Consider the following 24,038-nt stretch of genomic DNA (forward strand, 5'->3'; position numbering starts at 1 on the left):
TTCTGTTTATATCAAAAGCAAATTTCATGATCATACATCCTGCCCCTTCGTTCAAGTCATTGATATCGATTGTAAACAGCTGACAGCTCAGTACTATTCCTGTGGAGCACCAATTTTAGCAGCTTCTCATCCTGAAAACTATAATGTACCCCTAATCTGACAGCTCATCAATTCTAAACCATACTAATATGTCACCTGCATCACCTAAAAGCTCTTATTTTTGTGGTGACCTTTGATGTGAAACCTTGTCAAATGACTTTTGGGAATCCAGTATATCACATCTACCCCTTTAACTACGTTGATTGTAATTTCCTCAAAGAACTCAGATAAAACTGTCAAACGTGACTTCCATTTCATTAACCTATGTTGACTCTGTCTGATTACTTTGAGAGTTTCGGAGTGTTCTACAATAACCTCCTTAATAAGAGTCTAGCTCGCCATGTTAGGCTAACTGGCCTGTAATTTCCTGCCACCTGTCATCTTCAGTTTTTGAGTAGGTGAGTTACACTCATTATTTTCCAACCTAATGGGACCTTTCCAGAATCTAGGGAGTTTTGGAAAATTGAAACAAGTGCATCTAATTTCTTGACAGTTACTTATTTTAAAATTGGGGGTTGAAATCCATCAGGCTTTAGGATGTTGTCATTCTAGTAATTGTCTCAGTACCTTTTCATGAGTGCTTATCTTTGTTTGAGTACCTTTCTTGTTTTCACTTCTTGATTTGCAAATATTTCTAGGATGTTATTAGTGGCTGCAACTGTGAAGACAATCACAAAATATCTGCACCTGCCATTTCCTTAAATCACATTACTAATTCCCCAAACTCATTCTTTAAGGAACCAATCCTCACTATAGATACCTTTTTTCCTTTTTTAAATACTTGTAGAAATTCTAACTAACTATTTTACATTTCTAGCTAGCTTTCGCTTATCCCTTATTTTCTCTCTCCCTATTTTCAGACTGTATATTTTGTATTTATTTTATATTCTGTCCAATCTTTTGATCTGCATTAATCTTTGCAGAATATTGCTGTTTTCCTTTCAACTTAATACTACCTTTAATGTTCTTGGTCAGCCACACTTGAGGGATCCTCACTTAAAATATTCTTTCTCACCAGAGTATATCTTTGCTGAGTCGGAAGAAATATCTTCTTAAATATCTACTGTTGCAATACTTTGCCTTAATTTAATTTTCCTGTTCACTTTAGCCAGTTCTATCATAATTTTCTTGTGATTGACTTTATTTGAGTTTAAAATGCTAATCTTTGATGCACTGTTCTCTTTCCCCAAACTGAATGTGAAAATCAACCATGATATGATCAATGCATCCTAGGGATTTCTTTATTAAGATAATTAATCAAAAACAGTTTATTAAATATCAACCAGTCTTGAATAACTGACTCTCAAGCAGGCTCAAGAATATGCTGCTCTTAAGAAATTGTCCCGGCAATATTCTGTGAACTGATCATCGGTGTAACCTTAGCCAATCTAATTCTTACATTGTATTTGGATTAAAATCACCCATGACTTTCTTATGAGATAGAGTCATAGATTCATACAGCATGGAAACAGACCCTTCAGTCCAATCAATCCATGCTGACCATGATATCAAACTAAACCAGCTCCACCTGCCTGAACTTGGCCCATGTCCTTCCAAACATTTCTTATCCAGTTGCCTTCTTAACACTGTAACTGTACCGACATCTATCATTGCCTCTGGAAGTTCATTCCACACACAAACCACTGTTTGTGTGAAAAAGTTGCCCTTCATGTCTTCTTTAAATCTTTCTCCTCTCACCTTAAAAATATGCTCCCTAGTCTTGAAACCCCCCCCCCCCCCCCCCGCCCCCCACTCTCGGGAGAAGACACCTGCTATTCACATTACCTACAACCCTTACAATTTTATAAACGTCTATAAGGTCACCCCTCAACCTCCTGTGCTCCAGTGAAAAAAGTCCCAGCCTATCCACTCTCCTTATAATTCAAACTTTCCATTACAGATCTCATGATTTCTTCATGTATGTTTCCTCATGCCTTATAGTTCCTTTTAGGGAAACCATAAACGACTCCCACAAATTGTTTATGGGTTCCCTTACTCAAACTGATACAATACCTTGATATTTAGAATTAAGCTAACATCTCACTTTTACTCTCATTTCATCCTTAATTAAGATTGCTACCTCATCACGTTTTCCTAGCTTCCTGTCCTTTATAGCTCCTGCATAACAACAATGACTGCACTTCAAACATATCCTGAGATCAAAAATGGCTCAATATAAAAGTAAGTCTTAGAGTGATAGAGATGTACAGTATGGAAGCAGACCCATCGGCCCAACCCGTCCATGCCGACCAGATATCCCAACCCAATCTAGTCACACCTGCCAGCACCCAGCCCATATCCCTCCAAACCCTTCCTATTCATATACCAATCCAAATGCCTCGTAAATGTTGCAATTGTACCAGCCTCCACCACTTCCTCTGGCAGCTCATTCCATACATGTACCACTCTCTCTGTGAAAAAGTTGCCCTGTAGGTCTTTTTTATATCTTTCCCCTCTCACTCTAAACCTATGCCCTCTAGTTCTGGTCTCCCTGACCCCAGGGAAAAGACTCTGCTTATTTACCCAATCCATGCCCCTCATAATTTTGTAAACCTCTATAAGGTCACCCTTCAGCCTCCGACGCTCCAGGGAAAACAGCCCCAGCCTGTTCAACTTCTCCCTATAGCTCAAATCTTCCAACCCTGGCAAACATCCTTGTAAATCTTTTCTGAACCGTTTCAAGTTTCATAACATCTTTCTGATAGGAAGGAGACCAGAACTGCATGCAATATTCCAACAGTGGCCTAACCAATATTCTGTAGAACAGCAACATGACCTCCCAACTCCTGTACTCAATACTCTGACCAATAAAAGAAAGCATACCAAACACCTTCTTCACTATCCTATCTACCCGCGACTCCACCTTCAAAGAGGTATGAACCTGCACTCCAAGATCTCTTTGTTCAGCAACACTCCCTCGGACCTAACCATTAAGTGTGTATGTCCTGCTAAGATTTGCTTTCCCAAAATGTAGCACCTCACATTTATCTGAATTAAACTCCATCTGCCACTTCTCAGCCCATTGGCCCATCTGGTCCAGATCCTGTTGTAATCTGAGGTAACCCTCTTCGCTGTCCACTACACCTCCAATTTTGGCGTCATCTCCAAACTTACTAACTGTACCTCTTATGCTGGCATCCAAATCATTTATGTAAATGACAAAAAGTAGTGGACTCAGCACTGATCCTTGTGGCACTCCACTGGTCACAGGTCTCCAGTCTGAAAAACAACTCTCCAGCACCACCCTCTGTCCTCTACCTTTGAGCCAGTTCTGCATCCAAATGGCTAGTTCTCCCTATATTCTGTGAGATCTAACCTTACTAACCAGAATTCCCATGGGGAACCTTGTCAAACTCCTTACTGAAGTCCATATAGATCACATCTACCGCTCTGCCCTTATCAATCCTCTTTGTTACTTCTTCATAAAACTCAGTCAAGCTTGTGAGACATGATTTCCCATTCACAAAGCCAAGTTGACTATCCCTAATCAGTCCTTGCCTTTTCAACTACGTGTACATTCTGTCCCTCAGGATTCCCTCCAACAACTTGTCCACTATTGATGTCAGGCCTTCTGGTCTTTAGTTCCCTGGCTTGTCGTTACCACTCTTCTTAAACAGTGGCACCACGGTAGCCAACCTCCAGTCTTATGGCACCTCACCTGTGACTATCGATGATACAAATATCTCCATAAGAGGCCCAGCAATCACTTCTCTGGCTTCCCACAGAGTTCCAGGTTTACACCTGATGGGGTCCTGGGGATTTATCCACTTTTATGCATTTCAAGACATCCAGCACTTCCTCCTCTGTCATATGAACATTTTTCAAGGTGTCACCATCTATTTCCTTACATTCTATATCTTCCATGTCCTTTTCCACAGTAAATACTGATGCAACATACTCGTTTAGTATCTCTCCCATTTTCTGCGGCTCCCTACAAAGGCCACCTTGCTGATCTTTGAGGGGCCTGAGTCTCTCCCTAGTTACCCTTTTGTCCTTAATGTATTTGTAAAAGCCCTTTGGATTCTCCTAATTCTGTTGGCCAAAGCTATCTCATGTCCCCTTTGTGCCCTCCAGATTTCCCTCTTAAGTATACTCCTACTGCCTTTATACTCTTCTAAGGATTCACTCGATCTATCCTGTTGATACCTTACATATGCTTCCTTCTTTTTCTTAACCAAACCCTCAATTCCTTTCGTCATCCAGTATTCCCTATGCCTACCAGCCTTTCCTTTCACCCTAACGGGAATATACTTTCTCTGGATTCTCGTTATCTCATTCCTGAAGGCTTCCCATTTTCCAGCCATCCCTTCACCTGCGAACATCTGCCCCCAATCAGATTTTGAAAGTTCTTGCCTAATACCGTCAAAATTAGCCTTTCTCCAATTTAGAACTTCAACTTTTAGATCTGGTCTATCCTTTTCCGTCACTATTTTAAATCTAATGGAATTATGGTGCAAGTGGGACTAGATTGGGTTGGGATATCTGGTCAGCATGGACGAGTTGGACAGAAGGGTCTGTTTCCATGCTGCACATCACTATGTCTATGACTCTATGACTCTAACCCTTCACCTAGCAGTTCATTTTCAACTCTTTTGTAACACGGATTCTAAAAACTCATTATTTAAAAGGTCTCAATTAAAGATCTTTTGAGGTGAAAACAATTGTCTTTGTTCAGCCACTGACCTTGAAATCAATACACTTATACCTTTCTAATATAAACAGATCACAGTATAACTTCAAGCACCAGATAATTTCCATGTAGAATGATAAAAGCGTGTGTCTACATTGGTACAGTGACATTTTGATATTGTGACCTTGATCTGTCTTTACCATTTTCATTAGGTTCACAGTTACAGCCGAAAGCACAAGCCTATGGAATGGGGATGAGAGAGAAACGACCAACGCCTAATGTGAAGATTGCTCCACTGGCTACTGTGCAACCACCATGGCTGGCCATTGCCAAGAAGAAAGCAAAAGCATGGAGTGACATGCCTCAGACTGTCCAGTAGCACTTCAGCTCCAAAACAAGACAACAGGAGGAGATTACTCTTCAAAACATTCCCGAGACCCCAACTGTGATTGTCTTCAACAGTGATACTGAGACTGTTGTGGTACACGTTGTGGCATAGTGTAGCAATTTGTCCTGAAAAGTGGTGCAATTGTGGAAGTATTAGATGGGCTGCTTGTTAAACTGCATGTCCAATATTCAATTCACTGACATCCACGGAAACAAACATTTGATTGCATTTGCAACAAGTATCAGTTTTGCATCCACACCCAAATTAAATTTCACCCTGAAAATGCATTCCATTGGTGTTCCTCTGTCACTGTTCAGATGCATGAATTAAACTTATTTAAATAGTTTAGCGTCTATGTTGAAGGACCCAAAGAAATGACATACTCAGCTAGTGTCAGCAAACATAGAGACCAAGCTAATAAGTCTGACAGGCCTAATTGTTCTTTTTGATTTCTAAACTGCTCCTTTACGCCCCAAACTATCTTATACCTGTCTCTGTCAGTGGCAACCTGCATTGTGGAGTGGAATAGCTGGGTATTATTATTTCCTGCAATGGCAGACTGAATTCACTTCTGGAATGAACTGTAAGCTCAGCATATACACCTGCAATTCCAAACCTGTTGGTAACTTGAGCTCCTTAGAATAAGGTCTGATCTACTAACTGATGAGGAAGCTGTCTGCAGGTTTAGCAACTTGGATTTATTCATCTGCTCCTGTGACTTGGATTCAAATCAAGTCCAGAGTGACATAAAGAATGTTTCTTCTGTCACCTATAAAATGCACTTGAACATCAGAGGTTAACTTTAGTTTAGCTTTTGTTTCTTGGCACGGGATAAGGTAAGGATTTAACCTCAATCCAAAGGATATGGGCATCATTGGAAAGGCCAGCTTTTATTGATCATCAGATGAGTTAACATCTTAGGCCATTGGAGTCGGTACAGTGTAAGTACTACATAGTGCTTTTTCATTCTCTGTGGAGCAGTTTGATACAACTGAGTAGTTTGATATTCTACCACAGAGGGTAGTTAAATGTCAGCCATGTTGCTGTAGATATGGAGTTATACATAGGGCTCAACAAGGATGGCAAATTGAAGAAATTTAGTGAGCCAGATTGTTTTGTTATTAGAGTTTCACAGATCATTATTAATGAGACTAACATTTTATTCAAGTTTTATTAATTATTTTCAAATTCCTTAAGCAGCTATGGTGGGATTTAAACTCATATCTCCAAAACAGTAGTTCAAAGCTTTCAATTACACACCTAGTAGTAAACAACTTCTCCAACATAACCCCAATATTCAGTCATTGAGAAAGACCTTTCAGGGAAGTAAGGGAAGAATTCTACAACCTTTAAATATCCAAATCAGGTTTAAGAAGTGTGCAAATTAATGGCATAGAAAGGTGCCATTGAATCCATTGTATCAGTGCCACCTGTATACCAGAACAAGTTAAAATTAATCCAAGTGCCTGATAATTTGCTAATAGCCTTTAGTCTTTCTCTGCTTTTATCTATTTTGCCCTTAAAATAACCAAGGGTTTCTGATTCAATTATTTCCTGATTCATTCCATGTTCTACACAAGCATCCACATAAAACATCATTCCCAACCATCTTATTCACACGTTCTATAACAATTTGAAACTGATTATCACTACACTGCCAAAATCTCAACCAACCGAAAGGCTCTTTCTGTATTAACTGTATCGAACCGCTTTGTAATATTTGAAGACCCCAAAGGTTAAATGGTTCAAAAGCACTTTGGATTTAAACTCAGCAAAGTCACTTACAGGCAGTTTTTAGCAGGGAACTTGACTTTGGCCTTGGTTCACGTTTACATTGCTATTTTATAGTTAATACACATGCAAAATTGCTTCATGCTGAGGCTGAACTTACCATTTAAGTGCAGTAAAAAAGAGTGATACATGACCTTGAGGGTACCAAGATGGAACGTGCTTCGGTCCCAGCATCTTCACCCTTTTCCTTACTAAGCACACATCAAAAAGAAATTAAAAATTAATAAACTGTCAGAATTATGACCTCATACATGTTCAAATAAAGGTGACTAAAATTTGAAGCATTTCCAATTGTCCTGCTAAATATCTTCAGAGTTGGGAACAATAGAAATTATGCCTTATTATATTCTGTACCACGAGCTGCATTATATTCTGCTGTTTCGAATCTTCGTAATGCAGTCAATCTGACACTTACATTTAAAGAATTTATTAGCAGATCTATACAAAGACTTGTGTTGTAAAATTGAGTGTTACATTGTGTCGGAATTGTGACATTTCTGTTATTTTAAACAATGTCTTTATTTGTATTGGCTGCTTTAAGGATGTTAGATATCGTTCTCAGGGCTAAAGGGATGGAAGGGTATGAAGAGAAAGCAGGATCAGGATGATCAGCCATGATCTCATTGAATGGTGGAACAAGCTCAAAGGGCCAAATAGCCGACTCCTGCACCAATTTTGTATGTTTCTATATAATGGAAAAGTATAGGATTTATCTATTATGCAGAGGGTCCGAAACACAGGAAGCTTAAGAACAGTCATCTGCTCAGGCCTGCTCTGCCTTTCTGTTGGAGCTTGGTCATGACCACCTCAACCCATTGACCCGCTTTTGCTCCATGCCCAACAAGCATCCATCAGGCATATCCTTGAGAGTTCCTATAGCCCCAGGTATTTACATTTGTTTTGTGCGGCTGTGTTGGGATGGCAAGAGTTGGAGGTGGAGGAGAGTTCAAATTTGAACTGGCCTTTGTGTGCAAGAGCCCTTTCTGATTTATTTTCTGAAAAACCTATTGCTTTCCTATGTTCCCTTTCCCCTCATGGAGCGGGGTGTGTGAGAAGTTGCATTGCACGGGAATGGTATTGGAAGTAGAATCCACATTCGCTTTCAAAATGAAGTGAATAATTATTTAGAATGGAAATATTTTGAGGAGAGATTGGGAAATGATAGGACTCAGCATGATATGAATAGCTCAGAGTGCTGGCAAAGGCAAAATAGGCCAAGGGACCTCACTCAATGTTATCAAATTTCAGGGTTTGATAAAACAAAGGAAAACTGTTTTACTTCTCAGTCACCAAACTAAATCATTTATTTTAAATCATTCGTGGGGTATGGGTATTCTTAGTAAGGCCAGAATTTATTGTTATTCTTGGTTGGTTTGAGAATATGTTGGTGACCACTTTCTTAAACCACTGAAGGTTGGCTGTGTCACGAAGGTAGTCAACGATGACATTAGGAGGTTCCAGGATTTTGACCCAGTGACAGTGCAGTAGCCATGATATACTTCCAAGTCAGGTTGGTAAGTAAATTTCACGGTGTTGTCCCACATATTTATTGTCTTTATCGTTTAGGAGGTAGAGATCACGGATTTAGAATTGCTATGAAAAATCTTAGAAATCACAGAATTTCCAACATGTCTTTCCTTGATCCCTGGTCTATCCAGAAACTTTCAGTTGGATCACTGGCTCCCCCTGCAGGATTAAGCAATCAAGCAAGTACAGAGGAACCTCAATTGTCCAAAGGACTCAGGCAGGGAGTATTACATTCGGTTAATCGAATTCTGGATAATCGAATGTTGGATAGCGTAGTTGAGCCAAGCGTCAGGACCTTGCGATCTTGCCGGATAATCCAAAATTTGGATAATCGAATGCTGGATAATCGAAGATCCTGTGTGTTCAAGAATCAGCTATCAGACTAACATAAACTCAGATGAATTACTGTTAAGCACTACACTTCCAAACAAGCTTGACAAATTGTTGTAGCTCATCTCACAGCTAGTACACATTGTGCACCATTATGTGTCGGGGTGGAGGAAGTGTACATTTCTGCTGTCAATCAGATGGGTTGCATTCACCTGGATTGTGCAGAGATTCTTGAATGGTGTGAGAGGTACACTCATCCAGGCATCAAACCACATTTTGAAGCACTGTTCATTTGTTAAATATAGAATAATACAAAAAATTTACAAATTCACTTATTTAAAGGTTGAACAGGCTAGCCGTTATATCCTTTAGAACTCTAAAGGATGAGATCTTGAAGGGACTAGATGGAGGGAATACCCTGAAGATGCTTCTTCAGCTTGCAAGGGAGAGTAAAGTAGAAGGCTTAGGTTAAGAGGTCCTGGATTCTGGTGATGCTGGAAGAGCACAGCAGTTCAGGCAGCATCCAAAGTGCAGCAATGGCGATTTCGCACATGCTCTTCCAGCACCACTAATCCAGAATCTGGTTTCCAGCATCTGCAGTCATTGTTTTTACCTCTTAGGTTAAGAGGTGTCTTTTTTAAGAGCGAGGTGAAGAGAAATTCTTTCCTGTTAGAGGGTTGTTAAAGTGAAGAATTTTCTTCCCTGGAAGGTTGTGGATGTTTGGCTCTTAACGCTATTCAAGGCTGAGTTTGATTTTTGACAGACAGGAGCACTGAGGATTTATAAATTAGACTCCATACAGTATGGAAACAGGCCATTTGGCCCAACAAGTCCACACCAACTCTCTGAAGAGTAACCCACCCAGACCAATTCCCCTACCCCTGACTAACACATTGAACACTATGGGCAGTTTAGCATGGCAAATTTATCTAACCTACACATCTTTGGACTGTGGGAGGAAACCAGGGCACCCAGAGGAAACCCCAACACAGACATGGGGAAAATGTGCAAACTCCACACAGACAGTCATCTGAGATGGGAATTGAACCTGGGTCCCTAGCACTGTGAGGCAGCAGTGCTAACCACTAAGCCACCATGCTGCCCATTTGCTGGCTTGTGGGGCAAAGTGAAAAACAGCGCTGAGACTGCAATCGGATCAGCAGCAATTTTACCGCATGGTGCAGCAGGCTCAAAGGGCCAAGTGGCCTTCTCTTGCTCCTTGTTCCTATAAACTCTAACTGAACATCGAAGCAACAATGTAGGTTATCGGCCTGAAATATTAATTGATTTCTTTTCTGTGTGGCTGCTGCCTGATCGGGTGAAGGTTTTAAGTGTATCCAGTTTTTATTTTAGCAGGTCCTGTTGCTGTCTCCACATTTAACTGAAGAGAGATACTTCTTAACCCTGAGAAATCCACCTTGGTTCCTGACAATGCTGTGCTTCTAACAAGGAGCAAAAGTTGGAGATTTGGGAACTGACCCCAGCATAGCCCACACAGTTGCTTTCATTTTAATGGAACGTACCTCCCCACTAGTGTCAATTGACTAGAATTAGGAGTTCCAAATGACCGACAACACTTCAAATATAATGTTGTTCGCTATCTCTAAGAATGTTGACTATGCCCATTATTAATGATCAATAGATCAAAGTGGAGTGGGAGGGAATGTGTTGTTACCTTATGAAGTGGGATATAAACATTTCTACTTATAGACTAATCCCTGCTATTTATTTATTCTGTATACTTATTGTATTATGTTGAAACTCTGTTTTCAGTCGCATTCAATAAACCCTTTTTTCACATATAAGCTCACAGCTTTCCAGTTACTTCCCTGGAAGTGTATTTATTGTTCAGTTGGGATCCACTTGGTAACACATGTTCTGTAGGAAAACCAGATAATCTGCTCTCTCAGTGCACAGTCTTAACTTGCGGAATGTACTGATCCCCGAATCCTCAATATGTCAGAGGAATTAAATTTTGCAATAGAATGGAAGGTAATTTAAAAAGTATGACCCGCTGTCCTACATTGAATAGCACAGAAGAGATGTTATCATTTACCTTAAGAGACACTGGGCCGGGGCAAAAATGGAATTTGCCCCATATTAGAAGCACATAGGGGAAAACTGGCCACCTTTCGATGTAAAAGCCCAACGTGGCTTGTATTCACATGTGACTTACCCAATCAGAGTGCCACGAATTGGATCCTCACTTATTCATTGCTAATTGATGCTCTTCCTGATCCTTGTAGAAATCTTACCCCTCAACATCAATACACCAACTCCTCAATTGCCCCTCCCCATAACAGACAGCATCCGAGGAACAGGAAAATCGACATTTCGGGCAAAAGTCCTTCATCAGGTTCCTGATGAAGAGCTTTTGCCTGAAACGTCAATTTTCCTGCTCCTCGGATGCTGCCTGACCTGCTGTGCTTTTCCAGCACCACTCTGATCTAAACTCTGGTTTCCAGCATCTGCAGTCTTCACTTTTGCCTCCCCATGACATCCAAACATAATTCATCTGCTCAATTTCCTTCTCTCTAACCCCTCTCTGATAGATTTGGTACCCATCAACTTGGTCAAAACATAGCATCCAACCAGTTTACATGTCTTCCTAAGGCTGCTTCTTGCCTGTGGTTCTACTCATATTTGTTTGTGATGAACATTGATTCTCTCAACACCAGGTTATAGTCCAACAGGTTTAATTGGAAGCACTAGCTTTCGGAGCGCCGCTCCTTCAGGTGGTTGTGGAGTGCACAATTGACACAGAATTTATAGCAAAAGTTTACAGTGTGATGTAACTGAAATTATACACTAAAAAATATCTTGATTGTTTGTTAAGTCTCTCATCTGTTAGAATGACCATGATAGTTTCACTTCTTTCGTATGTAAATCACAAAACGTTTTAAATGAGTTACATTCTCAGGTCAATTGTAACAATTGGTGTCAGCGCAGATAAGTTGTCGAGATGTTGAAGGTGTTAGCCCCCTGTGTTCCCTGTCTGTGCCATAACGTTTAGACTGATTCTAATCTAAAAAGTGAGTTAACAGAGTCTTGCATGGATTCATGAGGTTTTTGAGCAAAGTACAATGTAACTCTGCAAGTACAAATTCACCCCACAAACCTATATGTGTGTGTGCATCTGTGTGTCTGTGTGTGTTGGGGGGTGGGGGGGAGTTATGAGTGTCTGTTGAGTGTAAAGGACTTACTTTGAAAAGGACTTTAGTGAGAGAACACCTAAGAGTCTTCTTAATCAGTCCCTTGCAATCACGATTGATTCTCTTCCACTCTGGAATTGTGCGTCTTGAAGTGACTAGCCAATCCAATAGTAGATACTGCTGCATCGGGCAGGTGATATTTGAAGAAATGAGTATGTGAGGTGGTTAGACTTTCACATGATCCTCCTGCTTGGCCTCCATCTTGGCTTAGGAATTAGGAAGGACTGCAGATGCTAGAGAGTCAGCGTCAATAAACGGTGGCGCTGGAAAATGCACAGCAGGTCAGGCAGCATCCAAGGAGCAGGAGAGTCAATATTTCAAGTGTGACCCTTCATCCCTTAAGTCCTGATGAAAGGTCATACCCGAAACATTGACTCTCCTGCTCCCCAGGTGCTGCCCGGCTGGCTGTGCTTTTTCCAGTGCCACCCTTTTCAACTCCATCTTGGATTGTCAGAGATGCTCAGAACAATTGACATCTTTGTTGAATTTCATCATTAATGCCTCCCCTTGCTGAAAGGAACCTCCCAACATCTGATAATTGATCTGCATTGTCCAGTGGGTCAACATGGACCTGGTGAATGCAGAGTAATGGGAAGTGGCTGGTAGAAAGCATTAGATATTTAGCCTAAGGTCCATGTTTTCATAAGTCTCTGTGAATGCATCAACGACAGTTTGGACCTCACAGGTTTACAATCAGAGGTTGGCGTGGTTTTCATTCTGCGCTAGATGGATGCAGTTTATCGAGTTTCCCATTTCTGTAGGTCTTCAGCAAATTATTGCAGCAAGGAAGATGGGGGAGAACATCATGTGGTGACTTTGCTTGACTCCAGCTTGCACAATTAAAGCCAGAGAGATGTACAGCATGGAAACAGACCCGTCCCCGGTCTAACCTGTCCATGCCGACCAGATACCCCAACCCAATCTAGTCCCACCTGCCAGGACCCGGCCCATATCCCACCAAAACCTTCCTATTCATATACCAATCCAAATGCCTCTTAAATGTTGCAATTGTACCAGCCTCCACCACTTCCTCTGGCAGCTCATTTCATACACGTACCACCCTCTGTGTGAAAAAGTTATCCTGTAGGTCTCTTTTATATCTTTCCCCTTTCACCCTAAACCTAAGCCCTCTAGTTCTGGACTCCCCAACCCCAGGGAAGAGACTTTGCCTATTTACCCTATCCATGCCCCTCATAATTTTGTATAACTCTATAAGGTCACCCCTCAACCTCTGACACTCCAGGGAAAACAGCCCCAGTCTGTTCAGCCTCTCCCTGTAGCTCAAATTCTCCAACCCTGGCAACATCCTTGTAAATCTTTTCTGAACCCTTTCAAGTTTCACAATTGTTGGGTCTGTGTTGGATCCATTGTTGAGCAACCCAGCTGGCATGCAGCAAGTGAGAGATGTTGATGAAGTTTTGTCTCCAAACAAATTTGAGGAGGAAATGCCACAATGTCTCCTGATTGAAAGAATTGGAAACCTTTTTGAAGTCAAAGAAGGAGACGTGTAAAGGTGTTCCTACCGATGCCTCTTCACTTGTCTTGGAGCTGTCTTGCTGTGAAGACCATGTCATTGACGCCCCTTGCATTGTAACTCTTCAGTCACTGGGAATATGCGCTTCAGGAGGATACTTACAATGACATTTTCTGTGATAGACGGCAGGGAATGGCCATATTTGGTCTTACTTCTTTTCTATTCATTCACAGGATGAGGGCATCATTGGCTAAGCCAGCATTTATTGCCCAGAGGGCAGTTAAAAATCTATCACATTGGTGTTGGTCTGGAGTCACATGTATGCCAGACCAGGTAAGGATGGCAGTTTCCTTCCTAAAGGACATTATTGAACCAAAAATTGACAGTGGCTTTGTGGTCATTATTAGACTCCAAATTCCAGATTTTGATTGAATTGGAATTCCACCACCTGCCATGGTGGGATCCGTACCCAGGTCCCCAGAACATTATCTGGGTCTCTGGATTAACAGTTGAGTGATAATACCATTATTCTGGATCAGTGGTGCTGGAAGAGCACAGCAGCTCAGGCAGCATCCAACGAGCAGCGAAATCGACGTTTCGGGCAAAAGCCCTTCCTCAGGAATAAAGGCAGTCCTTTATTCCTGATGAAGGGCTTTTGCCCGAAACGTCGATTTCGCTGCTCGTTGGATGCTGCCTGAACTGCTGTGCTCTTCCAGCACCACTGATCCAGAATCTGGTTTCCAGCATCTGCAGTCATTGTTTTTACCTGATAATACCATTAGGCTATCACCTCCCCACCTTTCCTTGAAGATGGTCATCATTACGGTGTCTCAGAGATCCCTCAGCCTTCACACCTTCTTCTAAATGAGGAGGTGATGGCCTGGGGGCTAATTTGAGGAATCCATGGCCCAGTGGTATTATCACTAGATCCAAGACTCAGGAAATGGTTTGGGGACCTGAGTTCTATTCCTGCCTTAGCAGAAGGTGGAATTTTGAAATCAATAGAATATCTGGAATTAAGAACCTAATGATAACTACGAATCCATTGTCAATTGTTGGAAAGGCCCACCTGCTTCAATAATGTCATTAAGGGAAAGAAAGCTGGTTCCTTACATGGTCTGGGCTTACATGTGACTCCAGACTCACGGTAATATGGCTAACTCTTAACTACCCTCTGGGCAATTAGGAATGGGTAATAAATGCTGGCTTAGATAGTGACTCACAGAGGCTGTGAATGAATAAATAAAAGTGAGGTCGTGTGTACAAATCTCCCTAGGTTTGTCTTCGCCACACGTCATTATTTGGGCTGGGATGCTGTCAGTATGAGCAGCTTTGTTGGCTTCAGCATTTGGGTGAGTTTTTCACCCTTACATTAAGCTGTGATTGGGTGGAGAAGGGAACAGGTGTACGCTGTGGAAGGTGGTTGAGAGAACTCTTGTTGACGACTGAGTCTTTGTTGAGGAGATCCTCAAAGTGCTCCTTCTTGAGAGAATTCATACTCTCAACAAACAGTATTTCAGCTCCATCTAATCTGGTTTCAGCATCTACAGTCATTTTTTTTTTACCTAAAGTGCTCCTTCTAACAGGTACTTACTACCCTTGATGAGAGCCATTCCTTGCTGAGGTGGGTGAATGGGACATGGATAGAATGTGTTGAATGTTGTGATTGTTTGCTTGATTTCCTGAATTCTTTCTGCCAACTGTCCATTCCTTTGGTCATAGGTTGTCTCGGTCCAGGGCCTTCATTTTTTTGTTGATCTGGTTGCTCTTCCTTCAATATTAGTGGCATTTCCTGTTCAAAACTGGGTGAGGATGTTTATGATGCGATGACTCCTGGATCTCCAGGTCATTCTCATCACACCAGCCTTGATATTTCCTCATGGAGAAGCCCAAAGAATTGATGGAGAATACATAATGGATTTAAGGGCAGACCGAGCACAATGGACATTGTGTGGTTCTTGCTGATTGAGCATTGTCAGGTTGACTAGGAGACACTGGATGAATAGGTCTTTGTTCACAGAGTCCCTCAGTACATGAACACTAAACTTCCTGCGGCAGTGTGTCTGCTGCCATATTTGGGCCAGTTTGTTGGAGATGGTGGACCAGATGAGATGACTTTCGCCCTATAGCTCCTCACAACAGGGTATCCTGTTACCCCAGTGGGTAAGAGTGAACGGTTGGTCGTCCTGCAGCAGCTTCCACTGTTGCTGGCTACGTCCAGGCCGGTCATTCTGGCCGGAGACTTCAACTGTATCATTGATGCAGATGGACAATCTGGCGGGGGGGACAGGAAACTGGACACCACGTCCAGAGCCCTGATGGACACGGTAAAAGATGCCAAGCTGCACGACGTCTTCAGCACCCCTGCAGACGGAGCGCAGCGTAGATACACCTGGTCACGGGCAGACGGGTCTATCCGCTCAAGGATAGATTACCTGTTTGTGTCCTGAATGTTCTCGGTCAGATCCACCGACGTCAAGCTGGTGTTCTTCTCTGACCACTGCCTCCTGCTGGCCGACTGTCACCTACAGGACAAGCAGCGGGCGGGTAAGGGAACGTGGAAGCTGGACACAGAGCTGTTGACCCCGGGAAACATTGAGGAGCTCAAGAGGGACTACGCAGATTGGAGAACCGTGAAGCCCCTCTTTGAGTCCCCAGCGGATTAATGAGAAACAGTAAAAGGTAGCATTTCTTCATCCTCAAAGGTGTTCAGGAGGTGAGAGAGAGGTGGGGAAAACTGTCCCAACTCCAGGAAAGTATGCAGAACCTGCTCCTGCTGCAGACGATGGGGGTCGATGTCACGGAGGACCCCAAGGAGGTGAAGGGCCAGCAAGCCTCGCTCTTTGCCTCGGAGGCCTCCAACATAATCTTCCAGTCCAGGGTCCGCTCGGTGGAGCAGGACAGGACGTGCTCACGTTTCTTCTTCCAGAAGGTGCACAAAGAGAGCTCCGTGCTCAGCAGCCTGAAGGAAGAAGACGGCTCGACAACGTCATCTCAGGCTGACATAAGGAGGATCAGTAAATCCTTCTATGCCAGTCTGTATGACGCGAAGCCGACTGACAGCGCGGCCTCCCAGTCGTTCCTGTCCTCTATCACGGAGGTCTTAGACGACAGAACACGCGAGAGGCTGGACCAGCCGCTATCTCTGGACGAGCTGACCAAGGCCCTCGAGTCCTTCGAAAAGAATAAAACTCCCGGAAGCAATGGCTTACCGGTCAAGCTCTATTCCGCTCTGTGGGACTTGATTGGCCAGGACCTGCTGGAGGTGTATGTCAGTATGCTTTGGGCAGGTACCATGTATGCATCCATGAGGAAAGGCATCATCACCCTCATCTACAAGCGGAAGGGGGAGAGGGAGGAACTCAAAAATTGGAGACCAATCTCACTGTTGAATGCAGATTACAAAATTCTGTCAAAGGTAATTGCCAACCGGGTCAGGTCTGCTCTGGGGTCGGTGATTCACCCTGACCAAACCTGTGCTGTACCAGGCAGGAAGATCGCTGAGAGTCACACTTCTCAGGGATACGATCGCCTACGTGCAGGTCAGAGGGTTGGACACTTGCCTGATCAGCCTGGACCAGGAGAAAGCCTTTGACAGGATATCACACAGGTATATGAGAGATGTTCTCTCCAAAATGGGCTTTGGGGAGTGAATCTGCAATTGGATCAGACTGCTCTACACCAACATTGTCAGTGCAGTCTCAATCAATAGGTGGGAATCAGATAGCTTCCCAGACAGATCTGGAGTCAGGCAGGGCTGCCCTCTCTCTCCTGTCTTGTTTGTGTGCTGCATAGAGCCATTTGCCGAGTCCATCAGGAAGGATGCAAGCCTGAGAGGGGTGACTATTCCTGGCAGCGGAGGCCTGCAGGTTAAGGCCTCCCTGTACATGGATGACATCGCCGTTTTCTGCTCGGATCCGCTGTCCGTGCGCAGACTCATGTGCATTTGTGACCAGTTCGAACGAGCCTCGGGGGCCAAGGTAAACCGAGGCAAGAGCAAGGCCATGCTCTTCGGGAACTGGGCCTACCAATCCTCGATCCCCTTCACTGTCAGGACCGACCACCTGAAGGTGCTGGGTATTTGGTTCGGGGCGGGGGGGGCTGGAGCATGTGCCAAGTCTTGGAAGGAGCGTATCAACAAAGTGAGACAGAAACTGGGCAGATGGAAGCTACGGTCGCTCTCCATCGCGGGAAAAAACCTGGTCATCAGGTGTGAGGCACTGTCATTGCTATTATACATGGCACAGGGCTGGCCTATTCCCAGAAAATGTGCTGCTGCAGTCACCAGGGCCATCTTCCAGTTTATATGGAGATCAAAGATGGTCCGCTGTACAAAGGGACTCGCTGTACAAAGATCTGGGCAACGAGGGGAAAAAAACACCCAATGTCACCCTCACCCTGATGGCCACCTTTGTGTGTGGCTGCATCAAGCTGTGTGTGGATCCCCAGTACGCAAACACCAAGTGTCACTACGTACTGAGGTTCTACCTGTCCCCGGTGTTGCGAAGGATGGGCCTGGCCTCGCTGCCGTGGAACGCTCCAAGTAGTTGGAACGTTCCATATCACCTGTCCTTGGTGGAGAAGTTTATGAAGAAAAACACCTTTGACCACAGGTCCATCAGGAAGTGGTCAGCACGTAGTGTCCTTGAGATCCTTCGGGAAAAGGAGAGGGTGGATCCTATCGAGTGGTTCCCTGAGCAGACTGTCAAATCCATTTGGCAGAATGCCTCATCGCCAGAACTTTCCAACAAGCACCAAGGCATGGCTTAGCTGGTGGTGAGAAGGGCTCTGCCTGTGAGATCCTTTATGCACGCCCGGACTCTCAGCCACACCGCACACTGCCCTCGAAGCGGCTGCGGGGTGGAAGAGACTGTCACACACCTCCTTCAGGAATGTGCCTACATAGAGGAAGTCTGGAGAGGAATGCAGTGGTGTTTGTCGAGGTTCGTCCCGAGCAGCACCGTGACGCAGGACTCGGTGCTCTACGGCCTGTTCCCCAGGACGCACACCGAGACGAACATTAACTGTGCCTGGAGGATCATCAACTCGTGAAGGACACTCTCTGGGTGGTCCAAAACCTGTTGATCTTCCAGCTGAAGGAGTTGACCCCGACTGAGTGTCGCAGACTGGCACATTCCAAGGTCCAGGACTACGTGTTGAGGGATGCCCTGAAGGTTGGGGCAGCTGCCGCCAAGGCGCGGTGGGGAAAGACCATCGTGTAACATCTGCCTGTCTAAGAAGAACAGGGGGCCCACGTATTCATTTGGGCTCTGCTGGCGCCTCAGCTCAAAATGTAATCATACCGACCTGTAAATAGGAATGATTACTCTGTTTCAGTATGCAAAGAAATGGAATGTTTACTTATGTACAGCATGTCCAGTTGTATAGATCAAAGTATTTTATGAATAAAGATTCTTCACGAGAAGTCGCTGCCCCTGACATATATCCAAGGACTTGGGGTTTCTGCTCTGTTTTGCTGATCCTTAAAATAATGTATCCAAAATCGCAACAAATAAAAGCATTTAGAGCATGTTAAGTGTTTGTTACAAGCAGTGCAAATAAAGTTTTTCCAAATGTCTGCACTGGTTTAAAGAATATGATCCCACCCACAAAACTGGCCCCAACTCCAAACTGGCCCCAACTCCAAACTGGCCCCAACTCCAAACTGGCCCCAACTCCAAATATGATCCCACCCACAAAACTGGCCCCAACTCCAAATATGATCCCACCCACAAAACTGGCCCCAACTCCAAACTGGCCCCAACTCCAAACTGGCCCCAACTCCAAATATGATCCCACCCACAAAACTGGCCCCAACTCCAAATATGATCCCACCCACAAAACTGGCCCCAACTCCAAATATGATCCCACCCACAAAACTGGCCCCAACTCCAAACTGGCCCCAACTCCAAATTGAAATCATCACCATTTGGAGTTTCCGTTAATTGTGCCTGTGTACAAGCCTTTGGGAAGCCACTGAAGAATGGTTCATGTGAGTGCAATAACAGGGAGCTCTGTTACTGTGATGTTCAAACTGCATTCACAATGCCTTCTAACACTGCCCCGTTGTGGACACAGTTATGATAACTGAAACTCAACTAGCAATCCCAGAGGTCAGACAGAACACCTCTTCTTTCTAAATTATGAACTTAATCTTTTTAACACCAGATCGTTATGATTTGTTAATATACTGATACTGAGGGTTTCCCGTACGCTGTTGGGGTACTTTTTGTAATCCGGAAACTTGCTTTATTTGAACAATTGGCCTGGAATTTACTGCAGTAGCGCTGTAATAGTGTGGTTCATCATTGAAATACGATCATTAGGGTATAATGGGACAAGGCAGTTGTGCATTCATGGGTAGCAATCATTGAGAGAAACTTGTGAGGAAACGGCGCCTTTTTGTTGTAAACAGTAAAACTCCATCCCTCTGAGGAATGCATAAAGATTCCATGGCATTATTTCAGAAGTAAGGGATTCCTCCCTGTTAGCCTGCCCAACATTTATCATTTGATAAACATCATTGGAACATCTGATCTTTGTCATTGGGCTCTTGCTATTTTATTTTTATGGAAGTTCCTTAATTAAATCCAAGCTCTTCCTTTGACACATTGCATCAGAATTCATACTTTATTCTTAAATCTGGGCACTTGGATTTCTGTGCTAAGCTGCTCTCCATTTTACAGTATGAAATGTTGCTGCTTGTACCCTCCCCGTACAGAGATGTATATGTCCCCAGTCTTTATCCTTAGCGTGTTGTACTATAACACTCTGGCAATTTAACATTGATGGAGCATACAGTACTGCAGACAACAGCAGAAGCTCCCTCTAGTGTTTTGCACATGAGTTCCTTATTTATCAAATGTTGAAGTCATCTCATACAGGGCTATCTGCGACCTCAAGAGGTGACAATCCCTCTCCTTTTTGTGAGCCGTCCCACACCACCCCAGGCCCAAATATGGATCCCATACCCGGGGTTACACATCTTGATCACTAGTGGGATCAGTGAATTCCATTGACAAAAGTCTATTACTTAAGACCCCAAAGGACAAAGGCTGATTTTAAAAAAAACATTTAGGAATAGGACAAGATTTTTCTTGAGACAATTACTTTGAAGGCAATGGAAAACCAGCTCAAGGATTCTTTTCCTTAAACTTATTTCTCAGTTGAAAACAGGAGGTTCATACAGGCAGCTGAAGAGACAAGTGCAAGACCACAAGCACTTTAGGAGATCACCACCATAGATGAAAGGCAAAGGTGCCATTGACCCACTCTTTCATGAGTGTGGTAGTGTTTTTGACCTAACAATAACCCTGCCTCAGGTGAGGGAAGAGATTAAGAAGGAGATTCCTTCATGGTGACTTCAGCCAGTGCAGGAACTGAATCCACGCAATTGGCATCACTGTATCTTGCAAACCAGGTGTCCAGCCAACTGAGTTAGCTGACAGATCACCACTGCAGTCGTCTCTGAACTATATGTGTACTGGGCAAATATTTTCATATTTACTTTCTTTCATGTTTCAGAACAGATTTCCTCAAATATCTTTTTCTCAAGCAGTTTTTCAAATAACTCCACAGAAACCAGTATCGCATCACCAAGTCACCCTTTACTTAAACATGGAGAGTCCTTGATACTGATCCAGCTCCTTCAGAGCCAGTTCTCAGAGTGAGCAGAACCTCTGGCACTCCTGTTTATTTTTGTGTGTGCAGGTGTGAGACACAGTGAGAGACACAAAGTGCACAAATCTTTATTTCATTTCCACCACCAGGAAGAAAGGAGACACCCGAGTGGCCTGTGACAAGCAGTGCCCTTCACATCAAAGGGCAATGCGGTGTGATCAAAACAGTGAAGGGGAGGGCAGGGACTAAATCAAAATAGAGTTGGAGGGAGAGGCACTCCTGTTTATTTTTTTTTGTTTCTACATGTGTTTATTTTTTTTGTTTCTACATGTGTTTATTTTTTTTTGTGTGCTTATTTTTTTCACCAGCACCCATGGTGTGTGTGTGTGCAGGTGTGAGACACAGTGAGAGACACAAAGTGCATGAATCTTCATTCAATTTCCACCACCAGGAAGATAGGAAACACCCGAGTGGCCAGTGACAAGCAGTGTCCTTCACGTCAAAGGGCAATGCTGTGTGATCAAAACAGTGAAGGGGAGGGCTGGGACTAAATCAAAATAGAGTTGGAGGGGGAGGCACTCCTGTTTATATCTGTCAGCCAGGGCTCCCTGATTGAACCAAATTAACAGCCCCAATCAGGGAACTCATACTCTATGAGATCCTCCTGGCTGACCTCATTATAATCATGACAGCTTTGTTTTTCTGAAATCATCTTTAACTATCTGCTCCTTTATTTCACAGAGTCTTATAGAATAGAAAGAAGTTATTGGGTCAATTGTGCCTGTTACAGTTCCTGAACAGAACAATCCAAATAACCTCATTCACCCACAAACCAATGAAATGATGTGGGGCTTATGTTGGATTAGGGTGCTGGGTTGGATTATCAGCCATGATCATATTAAATGGTGTAGCCAGCTTGAAAGATAACATGACCTACTCCTGTTCCTATGTTTCCCATAGTTCTGAAATATTTTGCTTTTCAAGTACATATTCTCCAAGACTTTTTAAATCTACTTTTGTTTAACTTTGAAATAATTTTAGCAATCTTTCAAGTTTTGTTAGGCTGGGGCAAATACTTCTGGCTTTGTCCTCAACAATTTAGTTTTATGTCAGACTTTGACAATACACAACCCATTCCCAAGGATAAGCAGAAGCACTTCCACATTCATCAAGTAAATTTGTAGGAACTAATATTTTACTAAAACTGCAGCTTCTTTCAAAATTTTAGACAAATAGCAATCTGTAGGTTTACTTCATTGAAAGCAGCATTAGGGAAATGTCAGGCACAAGATATAGGATCAAGTGAAGTGAGATTGATCATAGGCATTATTAAGGATGCATATTTAAGTCCCATTCTAGACACCTGAGCACAAGGTTGAGGCTAACATTCATGTGTAGCACTGAGAGTATGCTGCACTGTGCAAGGTGCTAAATGGCAGCTTAATCTATTGTCTTAACAGGTGAAAAAAGAATGTACAGCCTTATTCTAAAGAGTTGGAACGGTGGCTCATGGTGCCAGGGACCCAGGTTCGATTCCCGCCTTGGCAACTGTCTGTGTAGAGTTTGCACATTCTCCCCTTGTTTGTGTGGGTTTCCTCTGGGTGCTCTGGTTTCCTCCCACAATCCAAAGATGTGCAGGTCAGGTGAATTGGCTACGCTAAATTGTCCATAATGTTAGATGCATTAATCAAGGGTAAATATAGGGTCTGGGTGAGTTACTCTTTGAAGGGTAGGTGCGGACTTGTTGGGCCGAAGGGCCTGTTTTCATACGGTAGGGAATCTAATCAGTTGTGCCAGATTTATGGACATCGAACAATTGCCAGAGAATTACAGCTCAAAAAGAAGCTCTTTCAGCCATTGTATCCATGCCAGTTATCAAGTAACTATCCCATTTCTCTGCACTTGGTATTCCTTTTGTTTCCTTTCAATTGCCCCTTTTACCTTCTAGGGGAATTGTAAAATCATAAGCTTCACATTGACCCATTTGTTAAACTGACCTTTTTTAAGTCAGGAACTCCACAATCCCAAAGTGAGGTTTGCAACTTGGTGGTAGTAATATATAAATGTTGTTTCTGTAATAATTTTGTTTATGAAGATCGTTTCTTATTTCTTCACAAGATGTAGGTGTCACTGGCTAGGCCAGCATTTATTGCCCATCCCTAGTTGCGCCGAGGGCAGTTAAGAATCAATCACATTGCTGTGGGTCTGGAGTCACATGTCGGCCAGACCAGGTAAGGGCAAGAGTTTCCTTCCCTAAAGGATATTAGTGAACCCAATGGGTTTATCCTGACAATTGTCAATGGTTTCATGGTTATCAATAGACTCTTAGTTCCAGATTTGTATTTAATTAAAATGTCACCATCTGCCATGCAGGATTCAACTCAGGTTCACAGAACATTCTCTGGGTCTCTGGGTATAGTCTAGCCATCATACCATTGACCATGAGGTTTAATCTCCCAGATTGTTGAAAACATTGGAAGACTGACTGACCTACACTCAGCGAGAGAGTTCTGATTTAACTCCATAAAGGTTCCGTCATTAAAATTACAAGCATCCTTCCATTTTCTCCTTAGACCAGTTTAAACTAAAAGCAAGGAAACAGCTTATGGATTTCTGTTGTAGAAAAGGCAGCTGTGACATCAAAAATGTTTCGAAATCTCGTCAACATCTCTATTTTTCTTCAAGCAATTTGATAGATAAAGGGTCGCAATGTCTTGCCAAAATGTCAGAGAGTTTGATTCTTAATGTAAGGTATAGGGTTAAAATTGTACAGAATAAGGGAACAGGTGTTGCTTCAGCAAAAGCTTACATTATAAAATTAGGCTGCGCATGCCAAGACTAAACAGTGAGAAGCGAAAGCAGGTAGAATTATGTATGACTAATAGGGCAGAGCAACTGTGTAGCGGGATGTACCAGTAACAGGAAAATAGTGTGCCAGTCGCGGGGGGATGTGGCCAATGGATGGAA

General features: G+C 43.2%; 1 protein-coding gene across 2 annotated transcripts in view; it reads left to right on the forward strand.

Annotated features, from left to right (window-relative positions):
• zgc:66433 (uncharacterized protein LOC321250 homolog) overlaps positions 1-10,547 on the forward strand; it is a 198,590-nt gene extending 188,043 nt beyond the window's left edge. For both annotated transcript variants that reach the window (XM_060832406.1, XM_060832405.1), the window contains exon 12: positions 4,942-10,547. In XM_060832406.1, coding sequence (XP_060688389.1) covers positions 4,942-5,108 — 167 coding nt within the window. In that variant the 3' untranslated portion in view covers positions 5,109-10,547. The remainder of the gene's footprint in view (positions 1-4,941) is intronic.
• The last annotated feature ends 13,491 nt before the right edge of the window (positions 10,548-24,038 follow it).

Source organism: Hemiscyllium ocellatum, chromosome 11 (genome assembly GCF_020745735.1).
Source record: "Hemiscyllium ocellatum isolate sHemOce1 chromosome 11, sHemOce1.pat.X.cur, whole genome shotgun sequence".
NCBI classification, from domain to species: Eukaryota; Metazoa; Chordata; class Chondrichthyes; order Orectolobiformes; family Hemiscylliidae; genus Hemiscyllium; species Hemiscyllium ocellatum.